At 47.1% G+C, this 21350-nt stretch overlaps 1 protein-coding gene across 2 annotated transcripts in view; it reads left to right on the top strand.

Annotated features, from left to right (window-relative positions):
* HAPLN2 (hyaluronan and proteoglycan link protein 2) overlaps positions 1-21305 on the top strand; it is a 38320-nt gene extending 17015 nt beyond the window's left edge. Inside the window, exons 2-7 of one of the 2 annotated variants that reach the window (XM_063145678.1) lie at positions 6150-6321; positions 10974-11087; positions 12934-13287; positions 14696-14812; positions 18193-18378; positions 20888-21305. In XM_063145678.1, coding sequence (XP_063001748.1) covers positions 11000-11087; positions 12934-13287; positions 14696-14812; positions 18193-18378; positions 20888-21171 — 1029 coding nt within the window. In that variant the 5' untranslated portion in view covers positions 6150-6321; positions 10974-10999 and the 3' untranslated portion in view covers positions 21172-21305. Of the gene's footprint in view, positions 1-6149; positions 6322-6536; positions 6573-10973; positions 11088-12933; positions 13288-14695; positions 14813-18192; positions 18379-20887 lie in introns of those variants that run through there. The other variant, XM_063145680.1, reaches the window with a different exon arrangement.
* The last annotated feature ends 45 nt before the right edge of the window (positions 21306-21350 follow it).

Below are 21350 nucleotides of genomic sequence, written 5' to 3'. Positions count from 1 at the left end.
GCAGCCTGTGTTGCACATCAGTTGCTTTTGCCAGTCAGAGAATGCACCCTACCTTTCACATCCATAAATGTGCACTTGCGCTGTTTTGGTGCTTCAGCATTATGTATTTGTTGCTTTTGCCAGTCAGAGAATGCACCCTACCTTTCACATCCATAAATGTGCACTTGCGCTGTTTTGGTGCTTCAGCATTATGTATTTGTTGCTTTTGCCAGTCAGAGAATGCACCCTACCTTTCAGATCCATAAATGTGCACTTGCGCTGTTTTGGTGCTTCAGCATTATGTATTTGTTGCTTTTGCCAGTCAGAGAATGCACCCTACCTTTCACATCCATAAATGTGCACTTGCGCTGTTTTGGTGCTTCAGCATTATGTATTTGTTGCTTTTGCCAGTCGGAGTATCTAGCCTGCCTTTCTCATTCATAAAAGTCTGGGCAGGAGGACAACGGTTATCTTGTGGTCGGGAACATGGGGCAACAGGTTCAGGGCATTTAGGGAAAGCAATAAAAAAACTCCCCCATGAAACTTCCCTCACCAGAAAAGCAGGGAGTGGGCGGGGGGCGGGGGGAAGCAAGCCTCTATCATTGGCTGAGCTTGCTTGCTCTCTGATAAATCATGTGAGTGGTACTGATGAGGGGCCCAGTGTCTTTTCATGCCTCCTGTCTCATAGGAAGGGCAGAATGCAGATGGCTGCGCCTGGGGATGTTGGGTGGACCTGTCCGGGGGGTGGGGGCACATTTATGCTCTTGAACCTTCCCATGAAGCCTCTCAGATGGTCAACTCACAAACATTGGATGACGGACTCATTGGAAAAAATGCCACCCTGCTGCCTGGGTTCATCTCCACCATCCCCAGAACGTGCCAATTCCATTGACTGACCTGCAGAATTGCTCAAGACCTCCTCTGCTGAGACTACAGCCTATCAAAGGACTACAGCGTATACAATGTTGCCTGGCTTGGATTAAGGCTGGGTAGCACATTGAAGCTCTGTCTCTGTTAGAGGCAAGCCAAAAGGGCTAGCCCAAATAGGCCGCACGTGAGACCTGGAAGAAGCACTTTCAAATTTGCAAGAGAAGCCTGGATGAGTGGTTGGGCCAGATGGGTGGGCAACCCAGAGCAATTCTCAGCTACGTTAATACTTGTTAAGAGGAATCCAAGTTTTTCTGCCCTCAGTTTTCTCAGTGAGTTGTAATAATAAAGAGGAGACATCTGGTGCCTGCTGCTATTTTCACAAATATAATGTTGGGGCTTGTCTATACGGCTTGTTTGCCCTGACCTAAATGTGCATATTTGCATTTTAGGTTACATGACGCAGCCGTCCATTTACCCCAGTGCCGTTTTTTTAACCCAATAATGCGCATCTTCGCATTCACGATTTACTGTGACTTTTAGATCACGTCTGAGTTTGCACCGCGTTATGGCTATGTGTCTTTGGGGGAGTTTAATCGGATTTTGACATGCGGGCGGAGCTTTGAGGATAGGACAACATGATTGGCTGATTTCACACCAATCAGCTGCCTCATTCGTTTGTACCAATTTTAGTTTGAAGTCTCTCTGCAGAGCTCCACAGACAAAGCTGCTTAAAACAAAATTATTTCTGTATTTATAGCATTTCTGTACTGCCCAATATATGAAGCTCTCTGGGCGGTTCACAAAAAGAAATGGGGGGGGGGAACGGGCAGCTAGATGAAGGAGACATGATGTTCTGCTGCCTCGTTCCTTTCCCTCTGCTGCTTCATTCCTTCCCCCTCCCAGTTTGTGTGTTATTCAAATCTGCAGAGCTCCACATATAAAATTTATAGCTTTGCTCTTCTCTCCTCCATAGCACTGAATATGTGATAATGTGCATGTGTGCATTTATAGCTCACTATAAAAATAAATAAATTCAGGAAATAAATTGGTGTTGCTGCTGCAGTGTGTCAGCTCTCATCTATACGACACCTGGATTGCTTCTCATTAAATTTTAACCCAATTTTTAGCTGTTTCGAATTAGTCAATGAGTGTCACAGTTCAGCAGCAACAGAGATTTATATTTTTATTGTGTGTGATTGATGCTGTGCATATCTGCAGTGGAGGAGGGACAGATAAAACTGCTCGCTCGCTCACACCGTCAAGCCTCACACACACACACACACAATCTCTCACTCTCACACGCATGCACGCGCGCATCTACCTGGGATATGTGTTCTTGCTACATGCGCCTCTCCCTTATGCACACTTTTCAGTTGTACACGTACAGCAGCACTTGCTCCTTGTGCTTCCCAGCTTGGCAAAGCCAATAGGAGACTGGTGCTCAGTGAGCCCCGGGGCGCGTGGGAGAAGGGAGAAGCAGCTCGCCGAGGACTCTCCCCACTCCAGGGGAGTGGAAGAAAGGACCGAGAGGGGGTGGGGCAGAGGAATGAGTGGGGGAAAGTAACGAGGCAGCAGAGTTGGGAGAGGATGCTTATTTACTCCCAACACAGGATAGGAAAGGAGTAGGAAAGCAGAGCATTTAAAAGAATACATCCCCTGCTTCCCCATTTCCCCGTTTGTTTTCAATCTGAAAAGGCGCAAAGGGACAAGGGAGGCAGAGGAGGGTGGGAAGGTGGGTGCTTGGCCAATCACTCTGTCCTGCCCTGGATGATTCACCCACCTGTCAAAATAAGATTAAACCCTTCCAACGACACATAGGTTTAACGCAGTGCACACTTGAACATTGCTCAAAAGTTGCATTAAATCTCAGCTTCAAATATGCGCATTATGGCATTCAAAAGCTGGCACTGTGGTGAATGGATGGCTATGTCGTGTGTCCAGAAGCAGGAAAATGCGCCTTTAACTGAGGTTAAAGAAGCTGTATAGATGAGCCCCCACTCTTTGTTTGCATTCAAATCAACGAAAATTCAGGTTTATATTTAATGTGGAGCAGTCCCATTGTCATATAGATGGGGGCCTGGTCACCATAGAATCATAGAATAGTGGAGTTAGAAGGAGCCTCTAAGGCCATCAAATCCAACCCCCTGCTCAATGCAAGAATCCACCCTAAAGTATACCTGGTTGTCCAGCTGCCTCTTGAATTTCTCCAGTGTAGGAGAGCCCACAACCTCCCTAGGTCACTGCTTCCATTGTCGTACTGCTCTAGCAGGAAGGTTTTCCTGATGTCCAGCTGGAATCTGGCTTCCTTTAACTTGAGTCCATTATCCCGTGTCCTGCACTCTGGAAGGATCGAGAAGAGATCCTGGCCCTCCTCTGTGTGACAACCTTTGAAGTATTTGAAGAGTGCTATCATGTCTCCCCTCAAACTTCTCTTCTCCAGGCTAAACATGCCCAGTTCTTTCAGTCTCTCCTCATAGCGCTTTGTTTCCAGACCCCTGATCATCCTGGTTGCTCTCCTCTGAACACGCTCCATCTTGTCTGCATCCTTCTTGGTGTGGTGCCCAGAACTGGACACAATACTCAAGGTGAGGCCTAACCAGTGCCAAAGAGAGAGGAACCAGTACCTCACGTGATTTAGAAGCTATACTTCTATTAATGCAGCCCAAAATAGCATTGGCTTTTTTTGCAGCCACATAGAATCATAGAATAGTAGAGTTGAAAGGGGCCTATAAGGCCATCGAGTCCAACCCCGTGCTCAATGTTGGCTCATATTCAGCTTGTGAACTACAAAAAATCCAAGATCCTTCTCACTTGTAGTATTGCTGAGCCAAGTGTCCCCCATTTTGTAACTGTGCGTTTGGTTACTTTTTCCTAAATGTAGAACTTAGCATTTATCCCTATTAAATTTCATTGTTATTTTCAGCCCAGCAGTCAAGATCACTTTGAAATTTGTTTCTGTCTTCCAGAGTATTAGCTATCCCACCCAATTTTGTATCATCTGCAACTTTGATAAGCATTCCCTGCACCTCTTCATCCAAGTCATTAATAAAAATGTTGAAGAGTGCTGGTCCCAGGGCTGAGCCCAGCACTCGTTACCTCCCTCCAAGTTGGAGAAGGTACCATAGATAAGCACTCTTTGGGACCGCTTCTGTAGCCTATTGTGAATTCACCTAGCCCACTTTTAGCTAGTTTGTTGATCATAATGTTATGGGTACTTTGTCAAAAGCTTTGCTGAAGTCAAGTTATATTATGGCCACAGCATTCCCATGGTCCACAAGGGAGGTTACCCATTAAAGAATGAAATCAGATTAGTCTGGTAGGATTTGTCGTTGACAAATTCATGCTGGCTTCTAGTAATCACTGTTTCTCTCATTTTCAGAACCAACTCTTGGGAAACCTTTTGAGAAAGTTCAAAAACAGTAATGGGTGGCAGAAGCTTTGGGTGGTATTCACCAACTTCTGCATATTTTTCTACAAATCCCACCAGGTAACTAATGTTCTAAGGTCAGAAGAAAATCCTTGTGTAATTGTTCAAGTTTACAAACATCTCCTTGCAATGCACCTTGACTGACCCCCAAGGATGCATCTACGGAGAATATTGAAGCTTGTGAATTGTAGCAACCATGGATATAGAACAGATTTTGGGCTGCAGACAATTTTTTTAAAAAATCTTGTATACTTTTTAACGTTTACTATTTTTAACTGTTGTAAACCACCCAGAGAGCTTCGGCTGTGGGGCGGTATATAAATGTAATAAATAAATAAAATAATCACTACAGACACAAGGTCACCTGAGTGCTGTGCTGCAAAACTGCAAACTAGGCATGATGAGAGTGTAATAAAATGCTAGTGTGATAAAGCCCTGTATCTTTTTCCTGTATCGCTACTATGCCGGTGAAATCTCCCATCCCACCCCCTATGTTCTCCTTCAATTAAGTTTAATATTCTTTATTTCTGTGCAAATACAACAGCATGGCAGCCTGAAACTGCACAATTATGGTAAAACAACACACTATGCTTTCTCCTAAGATCCTATTAAACAATACAAGTGAAGAGAACGTATTTCAATAATTTTTTGGAGAAGTTGGTGATCAATGTTGGCATGGGAACAGGAAGCCAACATTGTTCTGGTCAGGAAACCTAGACATGCCTACTCAGGAGTAAGAACCATAGAGTTGAATGGCACCAGTGGCAGCGTCGGCCTCGCTCGTCTTCTCTGCGGGGTGTTCGGGCGCCCTTTCTCCCCTCCCCTTTCACAGTTGAGCATTTGAGCTGAGAACCGCCCTGCCCTCCTCTTTTGTCAGCAAGACCACCCTTCGACACACATGCTCCAACAAAAAATGGGATGGCCCAATATAGCGCAAGGACAGTAATACACGGGACAGAGGAATGTCTTTATTGTGCGCGGAGGGGAAAAACAGACTTTCCCAGCTCCAAAATAAGATGGAAAAGGGAGGGAAGAAGGCAAGATGAGCTCAGGTCAGGGACGCAGTACTGCGCTGCAAAAACACATACCAGGCATGGCGAGAGTGCGGTAAATTAGTGGTGTGATAGAGTTCATAAGCTTCCATGGCTGAGAGCATGTCTTTTAGGGTGACCATTTGGATTTAAACCAAAATTACTAACATAGCTTGCCTGGTGCATTATGGGAACTTTGGTTTCTCCTTCAGTGGCCAGAATACTAATTTTGAATTTGAGCACAGCTTCACAATCTGGGAATGGGAGGTGTTCTAAGCTGGTGCATTGTGGGAAAATGTCTGGGGCTTCAACCAACTCCAAAAGTACTTTGGCTTGTTTACCAAGATTTTCAACTTGAACAGTGGGCCCAGAGAAGGTACCAGTAGCTGACAGAACTGTGTTGACATTTTTTTCTGAATTCCATTTGAATAAAGGCAAGCTTGTTTGCTGAGAATTGCTCTGTTTGCCAAACAGAACAATGGGAAATTGTTTCCTCGTCTTTCTTTTTTTTAATATATTCCTGGGAGAGGGTGGGGGGAAGCAAAACAGAAAAATGTGCGAACTGTTGATGGGGACCTTACATACAGAGGGGGCTGGGGGAGAGAGGACCAAAGCGGCAGCTCTGCCTTTCAGGCTGAGGAATAGCAGTACAGTATCTGCCCACGGAGGACATCGACCTTAGCTTCTTTCAATTTCTCCCAAGGTCTCCGTGGCTGATTTGACCAGCATAAGGATTTCTCCATGAGGCCCAGTCAGCCCTGATATGGCCAGAATGTTTGTCATCCAAGGATTCTACCTTGGCAATGGTGACCTTCCATTCTTTTTGACTTATGCACTGGGAGATGTTTGCCATGAGACTGAATTCAGAGGAAGGACGACTCGTTACTCTATGGAGATGTGTTTCTGCATCAGTTTGGGGCTCTTGGATGAGAGAATGCAGGTCTGGTAACTCCCAACAGCTTCCACGGTCATCTGCTCGAAGTTGCTAGAAGATTTAACCATCTATGTAAACAGGTACAGTAATGAGGGTGGAGACACCTCTTTATCCTTCTATGGCATTGTCTGACTCTCACTATTCCCTTCTTGTGGCATCTGAATGGTTTTCAAAAGATAAACCATGCCAAAACCATTTCCAAATTCTAAGCAGGGACTTCCAGATTCTATGATATGAATTATGCAAGACAAGCAAAATCATGCAGGATTTATTCTTCTCAAAGATCCCTGTTTTCAAAGAATTTGGATGGGGATGGAGTGAGTGGAAACAGGTGAGTGGTACAAGGAGGGGCCAGTTTAGTTCCTCTTGTATCCCAGATTTCACTGCCTTTATGTTTTTCTCAAGTCTGTTGGGCTTCCTACAGACATCTGGCTGTCCACTGTTGGAAAGCTGGTCAAAATAGATCCCCAGTCTGATCCCCAGTCAGGGCATTGTTATATTAAGGGTTAGATACATTTATGTTTCATGACATCATGTCTATCAGCAGCTATGAGGCATGAGAATGAAACGGACCCTCCATGTTCTGAGCTCAAAATATCAACAGAATACCTCAGAAGTAAGCATGGGATTGCAGAGCACTTCTTTCCAGTTTGCTGTTTTAGACTTAAAAAAAAAAAAGCTTCTGAGTGACCACACTATGAAAAGTCAGTTCTATACATGTTTACTCAGAAATAAGTCTCTCTCTGTTCAATGGGGTTTACTCAAAGGCAAACATGCATCAAAATTTAGTATGACCTGGATGTAAATGCAGTTGAAATCAGTGAACTTTACTCTTCAGGAAGGGAACAAGCAGATCTCTATTTTATTAATTGGAGATGCACAGCTTCGCATTATCAGAGTAAATGAAAATAGATCCTTCACAACTGCAAACAGGTGGAATTTTGCAACCAATCTGATTCAAACTTGGCATGCCTAAAGCTCTACTAAAGAGCTCTCAAAGTCCCAAGTTTCATCTCTTTATCTTTAAAAATGAGGGAGCTGCGGGCAAGGAAGGTGGGGTTGGAGCAGTAAAAAGTAGGGCTGTGCACGAACCCCCCTGATTTGTCTCGGAGGCTGTTTCAGAACTACGAAAACAGGCCCGATTCACCCCGCGGTGCTTTGGGGGTTGCCCACCTCACCTTGGTGCCAAAGCTGAAGCAAGATTCGGGCCCTCCAAGTGACTCAGCCTTTTCTGGGTGCCACCTCCTTGCTCCTGCCGCCATGGACGAAAAGAACTAGGCCGCAATTTTAAGATATCATGGGTGCTCTGATTGGTACCTCTATGGCCACAAACTGTTTTTAACTTTTGTAAACCACAGAGAGCTTCGGCTATGGGGTGGTATATAAATGCAATAAATAAATAAATAAATAAATAAACTACAGTGGCCATAGAGGTACTAATCAGAGCCCCCACCATATCGTAAAATCACAGCCTGGTTCTTCTCATCAGTGGCATTGATGGTGGCAGGAGCAAGGAGGAGGAGCAGGTAAGCGTTTGGAGTGGCCCAGTGCCACTCCGAAGCAGCCCAAGGCGCCCCGGAGCTTCAGAGTCAATCAGCTTTGGCTTCGGGGCACCATGGGCTGATCCAGAACCACCTTGGAACCGAGGCGAGGCAAGCCAAATCAGCCCGCCTCACCTCGGTTTCGGAGATTCGGCCAAGGCGCTGCACAGCCCTAGTAAAAAGTCCATTCATTTGAAGTTCAACACCAAGTGCTGGAGGAGGAAAACCGCCCCACCCTCCCCTTTCAACAGCAAAGCTCCCTTCAAAGCACAGGCCCCCAAGGAGACCGCAGCACTACACAGATGCTTAAGGGCGCATTTAAAGTTGCTTGGGGAAAATAATCCAGACTTTCCCCATACCAAAATATTTATTTATTTATTTATTTATTTATTTATTACATTTCTATACTGCCCAATAGCCAGAGCTCTCTGAGCGGTTCACAAAAATTAAAAACATTCAAAGTATAAAACAACAGTATAAAACCATCATATAAAATACAATATAAAAGCTCAACCAGATAAAAACAGCAGCAATGCAAAATTACAAATTTAAAACACCAAGTTAAAATTTATTTATAGACTGTTAAAATGCTGGGAGAATAAAAAGATCTTCACCTGGCATCTAAAAGCATATAATGTAGGTGCCAAGCGAACCTCCTTAGGGAGCTCATTCCACAGCCGGGGTGCCACAGCAGAGAAGGCCCTCCTCCTAGTAGCCACCTGCCTCACTTCCTTTGGCAGGGGCTCACGGAGAAGGACCCCTGAGGATGACCTTAGGTTCCGGGCAGGTACATATGGGAGGAGGCGTTCCTTCAGATAGCCTGACCCCAAGCCGTTTAGGGCTTTAAATGTTAATACCAGCACTTTGAATCGGGCCGGGACCTGGACTGGCAGCTAATGAAGCTGGAAAAGGACTGGCATGATGTGGTCTCGTCGGCCAGTCCCTGTTAGTAACCGTGCTGCCCTGTTTTGTACCAGTTGAAGTTTCCGGACCGTTTTCAAAGGCAGCCCCATGTATAACGCATTGCAGTAATCCAAACAAGAGGTTATCAGAGCATGGATCACTGTAGCTAGGCTATCTCTGTCCAGATAAGGGTGCAGTTGGTATATCAGCCTAAGCTGATAAAAGGTGCTCTTTGCCACTGAGTTCACCTGTGCCTCAAGTGACAGTTCTGGATCCAAGAACACCCCCAAACTATGAACCCGATCCTTTAGGGGGTGTACAACCCCGTCTAGGACAGGGCAAACATCACCTCTCCGGACAGATGAACCACCCGCTAACAGTACCTCCGTCTTGTCTGGATTGAGTTTCAGTTTATTAGCCCTCATCCAGTCCATTACTGTGCCCAGGCACTGGTTCAGAACAGCCACTGCCTCACCTGATTTTGATGAAAAGGAAAGGTAGAGCTGGGTATCATCCGCATATTGATGACATCTCAGTCCACATCTCCGGATAACCTCCCCCAGCAGCTTCATGTATATATTAAACAGCATAGGGGATAAGATAGAGCCCTGTGGAACCCCATGGCTTAGGAGCCACGGCACAGAGCAATAATCCCCCAGCACCACCTTCTGGAATCGGCCATCCAAGTAGGAGCGGAACCACTGCAGTGCAGTACCTCCAACTCCCAGCTCAGACAACCTATCCAGAAGGATACCATGGTCGATGGTATCGAAGGCCGCTGAGAGGTCCAGGAGAACCAACAGGGTCGCACTCCTCCTGTCTCTCTCCCGATATGCAAAACTGAGGAAAAGAGGCAAAATGGGTGCAGAACAGGGACGACGACATGTGAGTCCTGTGCTGCAAAACCAGATACCAGGCGTGGCGAGAGTGCATTACACTGCTGGTGCTGCAGAGCTCAGAGTTACTCTGAAAGAAAGACAGCCTTTGACAGGAGGAATGTTTGTTTTATTTGTTGAGAGATGAGAGAATATATGAAAGCCTACGCTGTATTGCTTGTGTGCACTGGGTAGTGTAAGGAGCGCTATAAAGTTTGCTGAGTATTTACAGGGACTCCCTTTCTCCCTTTTTGAGGGCAATTTTATTTTTTGTTGTGTGTTTTACACACACACACACACACACACACACACACACACACACACACACAGCATTACAGTAGTTCATGGCACACCTGTGGCCAGCCTCAATGTTCTGGGGGAGGCAAAACAGTAGGAGGGAGCAGGCATTTTAAAGAGAATATTGTAAAAATAAAATAAAAAATTAGAGGGGTGAGAAAAATTAGGGGTGGTGGTGGCGGGGGTGGCGGTTCCTCTTAGCCCATCCCTGGCTCTGGTTCACGGTGTAAAGGAAGCACGTTCCCAGCAAAGCTGGCTTTTCCACTGGATTTTGCACAGATCCCCAGAACAAACGCACACAACTCACAGTTTGGAGGTTAAGCCCAATTTATTTCAGGATAAGGGTAAGATACACGGGATTAGCATTCTAAAACTTATTAAAAACATGCATATATAAGAGAACCCAAACCAAGCAAGCTAGAAACTAAGTTGCAAAATCATAAGTCACCCAGCCTTGATGTCAGCCAACTCGGAACAACTTCCTTTTCGAAAAAGTAGGCTTTATATCTTCTTTTCCCCAACTCCTTCCCCACCTCCCCTTGGCTTTTCATATGAAGATCTTTCCCTCCTCCGCCTGGGATGTTAATTGTCTCTCAAGGCCAGGGCGGACAGGCCCCAGGCAGTTCCTGGTTTCCCCTGATAAAATTTAACATATTAAAAGACGAACCGTTCCCAGTAACATTAACCCCTTCCTTACACACGGTGCAACCATAACCGCCCACACACACTTCTGGTATCATGGCCAGAGCAGCCCTCACTGACCTCCATTCTGTCCCTGAATGAGGAGCCTTATTCACCTCTGAGCCCCACAGAAAGCTGCAGCAGAGGTGGCAAGAGCCGTTCTCTCCCACACACCCCGCGCCCAGCGAACCCCCCACCTTGGGAGGAGCCAGATTATCTCCGGGACTATTTGGAGGATCCTGGCTTTGCTGAATCTTGAATCTGCCTGGATCAGCCTGGCCCAGCTTGGGATCTAGGATTTGCCTGATTCCAGTACACATTCCTAGTCCGTATGTATCGGGGAGAGGGGTGAAGGACTCTTTCATGCTGGCCTGTGATTCCTGTGGGCTGAGGCCCTTGTCACCATGGATCAATGGTGTCTCCCTTTTTTTGCAGGCAAGCCACTCCAGTGCCAGGGAAGGATGCATCCGCTTCCAGTCCTGGCTTCACTGTGTCTCTTCTCCCTTCCTGGAATTCTCATGATCTACCAGAGGCCAACTGGGAATCCAGGTTTGTAAAAAAACTCTTCTAGTGATGGTGCAGCTGGCAGGAGGCCTTGGGATCAGCCACCCAATCATCCCCAGGGACTACACTGTGAGCAAATGGCCCCTCAAAGTTCTCCACTCCATTTGTGTGCTGAGAAATCGGGCAAACAGTTTCCCTGAATTTCTCTAGGAGGAGGAGAAATTCTCCAGCTGTTTTTCGCAGGCAGGGCTCACCACTGGCAGCAGCTGGCAGGAGCACAGCGCCTGCATTTTTCCTAAGGGCATCACTGCCACTGCAAGTGGCCACAGCGTCCACTGTGTTGGCAGCCTGGCCCCCATTTTGCACCCCCCACAATGCAGTGTTGTATCTGGGTGGCTCCAGGGAAGAGGTGGAGCTGGTGCTGTGCCAAAATCTGTCCTTCAGCTTCCCGAAAGTTTTCTTCCCCCTTTCTTCTTCCTTTCTTAAAGAGGCTTCTGCTTCTCTGCTTCATTCACAGGGTGTTCTATAGCTTATTTTGAATTGGTTTTTTGTGGCGTGTTTGAGCATAATCACTGTGTGGTGGCTGAGGTTGCTGTGTGTGTATTTTCTTTCTATTGCACATCACTCCTTTGCTCTGCCGCCTCCTGGGCTTGCCTGCACTTCCTGATCTAAAGAAGCCCTATGGGAGAAATGGCCCCACTGTGTCTTCCCCTGGACTTTAATTGGAGTGTGGGAAGCTGAGAGAGGGTTGTACAAAGAAAGGCAGGACACACACACACACACACCCCTCAGCCACGTTGTAAGTAAGGTAGGCACAAGAACCCCAAACCCAACCCATGAGAATTTTAATTTATTTTCAAAGACAATTCCTTTTATCACAAATTGAATAAGAATGGTTGGGGGGAAATGTGGGTGAGATTTTTGCCACAGCACAAACACATACAAACATCAACAGCATGAACTGGGGGTTCAAATATGGCTTATTTGCCCTGTAGTGGCTGCACAGTGGTGCTGCACTGGTTATATGATGCAACCACCGACTCACAGCCACTGCGGGGCTTTTACACAAAGCTCCTTGCTAAAAAGGTTGGCGACGTCCCTCAACTTTTTTCTTCAAATTGAGGTCACCCTTCCGCTGTGTGACCTCGCTCTGGCGTCAAGCTGGGGGCGTTCTGGGGCAGATGGCAACTCCTGATTGGTTGCTGGAAGCTGGGCAGAGGGCAGGCCTAGTAAGCTGGATGGCTGCCGGAAAGCCCGTCAAGCCCTGCCTCCTGCCATCCAGATTACCTGCTGCCACCCTGCAGAAGTGAAGCCGTGGGGTTTAGCAGCAAAGCAGAGGCGACACGGTGCCATCAAGGCAGGGCCCTGGAGTTCAGGATTCAGAAGTCTGAATCCTTCCCAGCCTTTAGCTTGATACAAAGCCACCTCCTCCAATATTTTACAGATGGAAAGAGTAACCCCACCCCACGTTACTTCTCTGTTTGAACCCCCACCCCTCCCCCCCACACACGGTGAAGGCTTCCACCAAGAGCCCATGTCCACCATTGATTTAAAGACAACAAGATAATCATGCTTTTGGTTAAAGGTATACTAAAAAGACATGATTGTCCTGGAATGTGTTACTCACCGTTCAAATGTCCCCAGCAGCTGCAAAGGCTGAAATGGCCGCCTGTGCACTGTGTGATACGTAAGCGTCCATGTGCATGCATTTACCTGCATGAGTGCCACAGACAAGATGCAGCCAGCCATCCAGAAATTTAATTTCAAGCATTTCCAGGGAGGGATGAATTAAAAAAACAAAACAAAATGCAAGACTTTGCCTTGGACTCCTTCACTCCAACTTCTGGCTGCAGCCCTGTTGATGAGGCTCTTGCTTCCCCCCACCCCACAGCCACGCCTGTGCCCCTCCAGTACTTGCTGGAGCCAATGAGCAACATTGTGCACACCCAGAGAGGAGCCACTGCCACCCTGCCTTGTTTTCTGCGGGCTCTGCCCCAAAACTATAAGGTCAGGTGGAGCAAGGTGGAGCCGGCTGAATATATGGAAGTCGCCATCCTGATCACCAACGGCGTCCATCATAAAGCCTATGGTCCGCTGGGCAGCCGGGCCCACCTGCGGCGCCGCCACCACTACGATGCCTCGCTCACCATTTCCAACGTGGTGCTGGATGATGAGGGCCGCTACCGCTGCCAGCTGATCAATGGCCTGGAAGACGAGAGCATCTCGCTGGTCCTGCAATTAGATGGTAAGAGCCGGGCCAGCTGGATTCCCTGGCAGCTGTGGCCGCATTGCTCTCTAGGACAGGGCTGGGGAGCCGCTTCATTCCAGGAGCTGGACCACAATACAGTCACTAGCAGCAATGTTGCTGTAGTGTCAAGCTTTTACTCAGCCTTTGGAGAGGCGTTTCCGCTCTTTAAAATGGAAGCGAAGAAGCCGCCAAGCAGTTGGGGTGAGGGTGAGGGGGAGACATGGGGATGGGTGTGGCCTTTGGGGGAAGCCTGGCAGTCCGGAATAGGGCCTCAGGGGGGTGGATTTTGATTCCTGGGCCTGAGGTTCCTGCCATGACTCCTTTTTATCTTTCTCTTTAAAGGATCCCAACCGTGAATGCAGTCGGTATATGGCTGCCCACTCTGTGGATTATTTTTCCTTTCTGTTCCCACCTCTGGGCATCACCCTTTTACTCTCCCCTTGGTTCTGTGATTCTCTGACCCTTCTTGGTCTCACAGCAACCAGCTTGGCACTCTGTGCTCCTTTTTATTCACCATTTTACTTTACTACTTTACTTCACCATATAGCTCAGTACCTTACCTCAGGTACTTAAAGAATCCAATCCAGAGTGAATCCAACAGCCAATCAGCATTCACTCCAACATTCCATTCACTCCCCCCTCCCAACAGAATTAACCACTTTCCAGCCTTACCATACAAAGTCCAAACAGCATTTACATCACAGATAAATAGCATAAAACAGTGAAACATCACTGTTCCCCATCCCTGCTCTAGTCTAGAGCAAACAGGCCTTAACCCAAATGTGATGGTAGATAGCAGATAGTACCCCTCCCCCAAATCTGGGAGGGTAAAACAAGCAATTTCTGTTGAATGATGCAGGTATCTTAAGAGATGCTGAGGAGCAATTCGAGGCAGTGGAAGCAATGTCATGAAGAAGGGGAAGGTTTTTCCACTGGGGGTCTTAATCCGGCAGGAAACAGATCCAACGCGATTCATCCCTTTGCTTGGAGACTATCCTGACTCTTGAGCCTGACCAACATTCCAATGGCCTTCTTTATCCTCCAGTGAGGAAGAGGAGGAGGGGGTGGCAAGGAAGGGTCATCTGGTCATGTTCACACGTTTCTGCCATGTGGACTAGAAAATTGATCTCTGGGCAGGGCTCCCATGTTTGGGTTGCAGCCTGGTGAACAACTGCAGCCATATTCATACAAACAGCTGAGTCAATTTAAGACACATGTTTTGGAGCTCCTCTTTTGGGGTCATTGGAAGGAAGGAGGGACACAAGTCCGCCTTTAGCAGAGGAGTCCATACTGTATCTCTTCCCCTGGACTGTTCATGAGAAAACATCACCGAGGAAGATCCACTGTCCACATGGAGGGCGTTTGTCTGCCGCGGCGTGTTCATGTGCTCCCCCTTCCCTCTCAGGCGTCGTCTTCCCCTACCAGACCAGCCATGGGCGCTACAGATTCAACTATTTTGAGGCCAAGAAAACTTGTCAAGAGCAGGACTCCCGGCTGGCCACGTACGGACAACTTTACAAAGGTAACATAGGGGGGATCTACACTACTGCTTTTAAGCTTTGAAAACGTTTTGAAACCTGTATATGCAGTGTGTCCTGGGCCCCAACAGTTGTCAAAACTGTTATAAAGCGCTTTAAAGCAGTAGTGTAGATTCCCCCCCCCCCCACATACTGTGTTGTGGGGAGATGATACTTCATTGCTTAACGAAGTGCAATTCTTACAAAAACATCCAAGGCAGAAATGAACAAATGTTTAGTTTGTCTTTCAGCCTCACCCCGTGTCCTTGTGAGGTTGATTCAGCTATGAACAGCATGTGACTTACCTTTATACAAAAGCTGCAAAGCAAGGGATGCTTCCACAGTTCACAGTTCTTTACATCAGAAAACAAAACCTGGCAACTTGTAATGCTGCCCTTCCATGCGAGATTTCTCCTCCCTCCCACCTACTCGCCCACCTGGCGCTTGCCGCTGTGGCTGTGACTGAAGGGAAGAAAGGAGCTCGCACCCGCCTCTCTCTTCCCTGCTCCTCTCTGGCACCTGAAGCTAAGGGCAGCATTGCAGACACCAAGCGCCTCTTGTCCAAATCCCTTGGAAAAGGAATTCAGTTGTTGATGGGAATATTGTTATTTTGCATAGAGCCTTTCATTATTTTAATCTCATTATTCTAAGTTGCCTCAAGGCTTTGCTGACAAAGTCATAAGCAATAAATAACAGAATGGATAGCAAGTGACCCGAGAAAGTTTCCCAGGACTCTGTCTCCTAGAGGTTCATCAGACGAGCGTTTTATCGCACGCTCGCTACTGCCCACTTATAGATGTGCCAGCGCCCTTTAGACCGTATGCTTCCCGCTCCTTCCACTAATTTTTCCATAGTAAAATGGACCCCTTTTAATCTGACTTTAAAAAAAAACCAGAGTGTGGCGCAATCTCCTGCTGTGTGCAGGAAAAGTGGTGGGATAAAAACTGCCCCTGAATGGGCCTTTGTTACTTCCTTTCCCCCCTCTGGGAAGAATGAGGAAGTAATGAGGGACAAAAGCAGGGTGGAAATGCGACAGTAAGGAAATGTGATTCCCCCCCATGTGATGACAGTTCTAGAACAGAGGAGAGAGAGAAGAAGAGAGAGGAGGAGGACAAAAAGAAAGAGAGAGACCTCTCACTCTTCGCCCCTGTAGAACCACTCTTTCTAACACCAAGCTCAGGTAGTGTGTGCCAAAGGAAAACCAGCCAGAATGAGGACACTGAAAACAGCAGGCTCAAGGGAATGCTGAGGCATGCAGAAGTTGAAAAATATTTTCAAAAGCAATGTTCCCCAAAATCCCAGTGAGGAAGACTGAGCACGCTCAGTAGCCATGGAATGTTGTGCATCATTTGGAAAGCCAAGGGTGGGGGTGGGGTGGGGTTCTGCTTCAGCCCCTTGCACCTTAAGGTGCCTGGGAGCAGAGCACGCCTATTAGGGGTGAGGAGACACCACAAGGTTTAGCTGCAAATCCCTCTTGCTCTTCTAGAAAGCACCACAGCTGGTTATTCAGGGCCATCGCCATGAGTCTTCACATGCTGACCCACCTCCCCCAGTGGCCACAGGGAGAGATTTGATTCAAGAGAAATCTGAAATGTATATCTAGGGCCGCCCAAGAGATTTTGCTGCCTGAGGCGAAGAACAAGATGGCACCCTCTCCCATTTCATGACCAGACTTCAACAGTGGTGATGGAACAGTATCCTTCTTTGAATCAGAAGACAGCAGGCTAGCTTAGGGGGCATAGGGCAGACTGTGAGGTACACAGCTCTCTTCTCCAACACCTTGCTGACATCTCCCAGCATTTGCCACCTGAGTTGACTGCTTCACCCTTCCTAAGGGTAGGGCCGGCCCTGTTTATATCCAGAAATTGGGAGCTGCATGCAACCCAAGAGGTCGATCAAAATCATCAGCATGTGAAATTTCTCCCCCACCTCACTGTGCCTGATCCAGGGCTTTGTGGGCCATCCGCTATCATCCTTAATTAATGAGCATCAAGAGAGGTTCTAGGGGTGGGTTTGAGGCTTAGCTCAATGGAGCAAGGGGAGTGCCCCACACAGCCCGTCTCCACCTACCCCTCTGTGAGCCCATTCATTAATTGGTTTATGCCATCTGCACCCTCCTCCTCCTCCATCTCCTCTTTTTCCTTTTTTTTTAGTTCAACAATTTTGTTTTCTATACTGAAAGACAAAACTTAATCAAAACAATAGTACTTATAAAAACACATATACAAAACATACAAGGCCACAATACATTTCAGGCATTCTTCATGTCAGACCTAGGGGCTCTCTGTTCTTACTAGTTCGTTCCCTAAATACAAATATCATTCTTACTTCTCTCTAGCCCACACAGTATTGTGTACTGAATCCACTGACATTATATGTTGAATCTACAGACATATAAATAATTTTTCCCAACTCTTGCAAATATCCTATCATTACAAACGGAGCTGTTGATTTTTCTCTTACCAGCGCCGCAAGTTTGGCCATCTCCGCCAACCCCAGAGCCTTCAGCAGCCGTTCCTCCGTTGATGGGACTTGTGTGTTTTTTCAGTTTTGCGCATGGAAGAGTCTAGCAGCTGTTGTTATATACAAAAACAGAGTTACTCCTTTTTCTTTAAGTTGATCATCCATAAGTCCCAACAGGAACAATTCTGGTTTCATTTGTAAATTGGTCTTTAATACTTTTTGCATTAACAAATGGATCTGAATCCAAAAGGATTTTGCTTTTTTACAAGACCACCACATACGGTAAAAAGTTCCTTCTTGTTCTTCACACTTCCAACAGTCTCCCAAGGCTAATTTGGCTAATTTTGAGGGAGACATATACCACCTACACATCATCTTATAAAGGTTCTCTTTAAGACTGGTACTTTCCAAAAGAGCTGCCATCCTGACCTGGGTGTGGGGCAGGTTATGAAAGTAGTATTAAATCTTGAATGAACTCCTGCAGGATGACCAGGGATAGCCTGGGAAAAGGCTTGTTCATCTGAATAGATCCTAGGGTAAAATTCATTCTAAATTGTATGCATGTGTGGGCAGGGGGAATGCAGGTTTGGTGAATGTTGTTTCTTTCTTGGGCAGTCCCCCCCCCCACGCCCATCCCTGGACTGGCTGTTAAATCCTGCCTTACCAAACGCCATATCTCTTTCTTCCTGAGCTTTTACTGGCCTTCTCCTGTGCTTTTAGCAATCACCTGATGTGTGTAAATTTAGCAGGTGAAGCTTGTCCTGGCATAGAGAGAAAGTGATATGGAGAAAAAATGCCACTGGCTTGATTGATGCGTTTCATGTGTTGTTTCAAACTTGTAAATGACGGGTGCAAGAGCAGGAATACAGGAATCCTTGCGCCGGATGTGTTACCCCTCTTCCTCCTCTTCCTCCTCTCTCAGCATGGACAGAAGGGCTGGACTGGTGCAATGCAGGATGGATCCTGGAAGGAACAGTGCACTACCCCATCATCAATTCCCGGGAGCCCTGTGGGGGCCGCCTCCTTCTGCCAGGGGTCCGGACCTATGGCAACAAGGACAAACTGAAGGACCGGTTTGATGCCTTCTGTTTCACTTCAGCTGTGAAAGGTTTGTGGATACGAGACCAGTCAGATGCTTGGCTTTTTATACCAAGCCAATGCGAGCCCTTCAGCACTGGAAATGCCCTTCGTGCTGATGGGCACGTTAATTACTCCCAGTCAGATAGTTACTTCCTGGGCGAACAGTTATTTCTAACCTGCCTCTCTGTGAAATGGGAGTGGCATCGGCCTCTGCTTCACAGGACTGTGGTGACGCTTGTGGTTACAGCTTGCCCGAAGCATAATTTCTCTGTGTTTGGGACAAACGTGTAACATGTCTCTCCACCCTGTACAATCCCATCCCATTAGCAAAATTTCAAAACTCATGAAAGAAATATATTCTATGTTATGACTGCAATGACAGAAATAGTCCATATCTTATTAAACCTTCCTTTTCTGTTTTACGTTTTGAAATCATGGATCACCTCTCTAAGGACTTCTGTTTCATATCTGTGTGAAGCCTCTGGGGGCACCGACTACGCACGTGTTTCTGGGTCCAGTTCAGAGTCCTTTAGAGCCTTAAATCAGGAGAGGGGCACCTGCCGCCCTCCAGATGGCGTCGGACTCCAACTCCCAGCATCCCTGACAATGCTGACTGGGGCTGATGGGAGTCGAATACCATCTGGAGCCCCACTGCTGCCTCACCACTGTTTTCTTTGAATGGTTTGGGTCCAGGTTATTCCCTGATGGCCCACCTGCCCATGGGTTCAGACCCTTGCAAGAGGCCCTGGGGGAATCCGCACGTCGTTCTCAGGGCGCTTCCATCCGCCCCCAGTGCACCCCGAAAACAATCGTGTAACTTGCCTGTAAAAGAGCCGAGGAAGAAGCGTCCTTGCCGCCGCCGCTGCCACCCAACTCCCTCCTCGCCGGCCGGCTCAGAGAGCTCAGTAGAAGAAGGTGGGGTGGAGAGCGGAAGAAGCTCTCCACCCCGCCTTCTTCTGCCGAGCTCTCCGTCCCAGCTGGCGAGGAGGGAGTTGGGTGGCGGCGGCGACGGCGGCAAGGACGCTTCTTCCTCGGCTCTTTTACAGGCAAGTTACACGATCGTTTTCGGGGTGCACTGGGGGCAGATAGAAGCGCCCTGAGAATGACGTGCGGATTCCCCCTTGCTGTCTAAGAAGGTTTTAAACACTTTATGTGGTTTGTTTTGGGCTTTTAACTAAAAGGTTTTTGATTATATATGCTACTTTTGTTGTTTAAGTTTTGGATTTGGCTTGTTGTAACCGGTTCACATTCCAATTAGTTTAAAACTGATTTATATTTTTATGAACTTGTTATGTTGATATGAAATTGTATGTTTATATTTTATGCTGCCTTGGGAAGATTAAGGGTTGCAAAAGACAAAATCCTATTCATCTTTAGACAGAAAAAAAAACCCCTACAATAGGGAATTGTTGGACTTTTTTCTTGCTAAAGATGCATAGGATTGTGGCCTAAGTAATACAATAAATAAATAAATGGAATCGATTTCTCTTGCAAGTTGAGAAAGTAAACATCAGTAGCACCATGCACATTTATCTATTACACATTTATACTGCCCAACAGCCAAGGCTGTCTGGGAAGTTTACAATTAAAACCATAATATAAAAAAATCAAGATTAAAACTTTAAAACTTTGAAAATGTCATATAATACCAGAAAAAGTTATAGTCCAGGGAAAGCTTGACTAAAAAGATTTTTTTTTCAGGAGGCATTTGAAGGATGTTACATTTTCTGCCTCCCAAATGGTTTTCCAGAGGGTGGGTGCCACTACAGAGAGGGCCTGCTGAGCAGGACCTCCTCTGATGATTGTCTGGGTGTATATAAGGGTGGTCTGCTTGGTAGCCTGGTCCCAAGTTGTTTAGGGCTTTATAGGATAATAACATAACCTCGTAATAAGGTAAGTGACAGAAGTCCAGGTATTTCCCCTATAGTAGGCTTGTGTATGTGTGTGTGTATATCTATCTATCCTTGCATACAGCGGGGGATTGGACTCGATGGCCTTATAGGCCCCTTCCAACTCTACTATTCTATGATTCGATATAGCTATATATAGATCTCAAGTACAGCATTTCAAAAGGGAACATTTTCAGAAAGAAATATAGGATATCTGTAGGCCAAGGTAAACTAATAAGGCTTTACGGCCCATTTGAAGGCCTGTATTGATGGGTGAATTGAGCCTGTAAACTAAACTGGATGCCTGTGCAATGTGCAATTAAAATGGGCCATAGCAGGGACAAGAGCCCTATCTAGCATCCGCATTTTGGATCAATTGCAGTTTCTGAATTCTTTTCAAGGGCAGCCCCACGTAGAGTGCATTGGAGGCGTCTAGCCTAGCACAGAGCAGGGAAGAAGGGCCTCTGGGACTTGTAGTCCCTCCCTCACTTTGACCCTGCCCAAGCCACCTCCTTTTCGTCTTATGGCCCTTTCCACAAGTCCGCTCTTCCCCTCTGCAGTGATGGCAGCCATGCTGTTGTCTTCTAGGTCTTTGCCTCAACTCTGCCTCCCTGACAGTTGGTTCTCTGTTTCCTTTCCCCTGACCAGGCCGGGTCTATTTCATCAGGGGCCACCTGAATTTCAAAGAGGCTGCTCAGGCCTGCCGCAACGATGGAGCCACCATTGCAAAGGTCGGGCAGCTGTTTGCAGCATGGAAATTCTCCCAGCTGGATCGCTGCGATGGAGGGTGGTTGGATGATGGCAGCGTCCGCTACCCGATTACCACCCCCCGTGCCCACTGTGGAGGTGTCCCAGACCCCAGTGTCCGCAGCTTTGGCTTCCCCAGCAAGTTACGGAAGAAGTACGGGGTCTATTGCTTCTCCGTGAAGTAGGAAGGGTGAGAGACACGGATGGAGTAGGAGAGGACAGCTAAGGAAGCCCACACAAAATGACAACCTTCTCTGTTAAACAACCTCTTTTCCCAAGAAGACCCAGCAGTGTGTGTGTGTTGGTGTCTAACAAGGACTTTTGCTACCCCCAATTTTTCCTCTGTCCCTGCCTTAGGAGTAGG

Source organism: Elgaria multicarinata, chromosome 21 (genome assembly GCF_023053635.1).
Source record: "Elgaria multicarinata webbii isolate HBS135686 ecotype San Diego chromosome 21, rElgMul1.1.pri, whole genome shotgun sequence".
In the NCBI taxonomy this organism is placed as follows: domain Eukaryota; kingdom Metazoa; phylum Chordata; class Lepidosauria; order Squamata; family Anguidae; genus Elgaria; species Elgaria multicarinata.
This window is presented reverse-complemented; position numbering and strand designations above follow the sequence as displayed.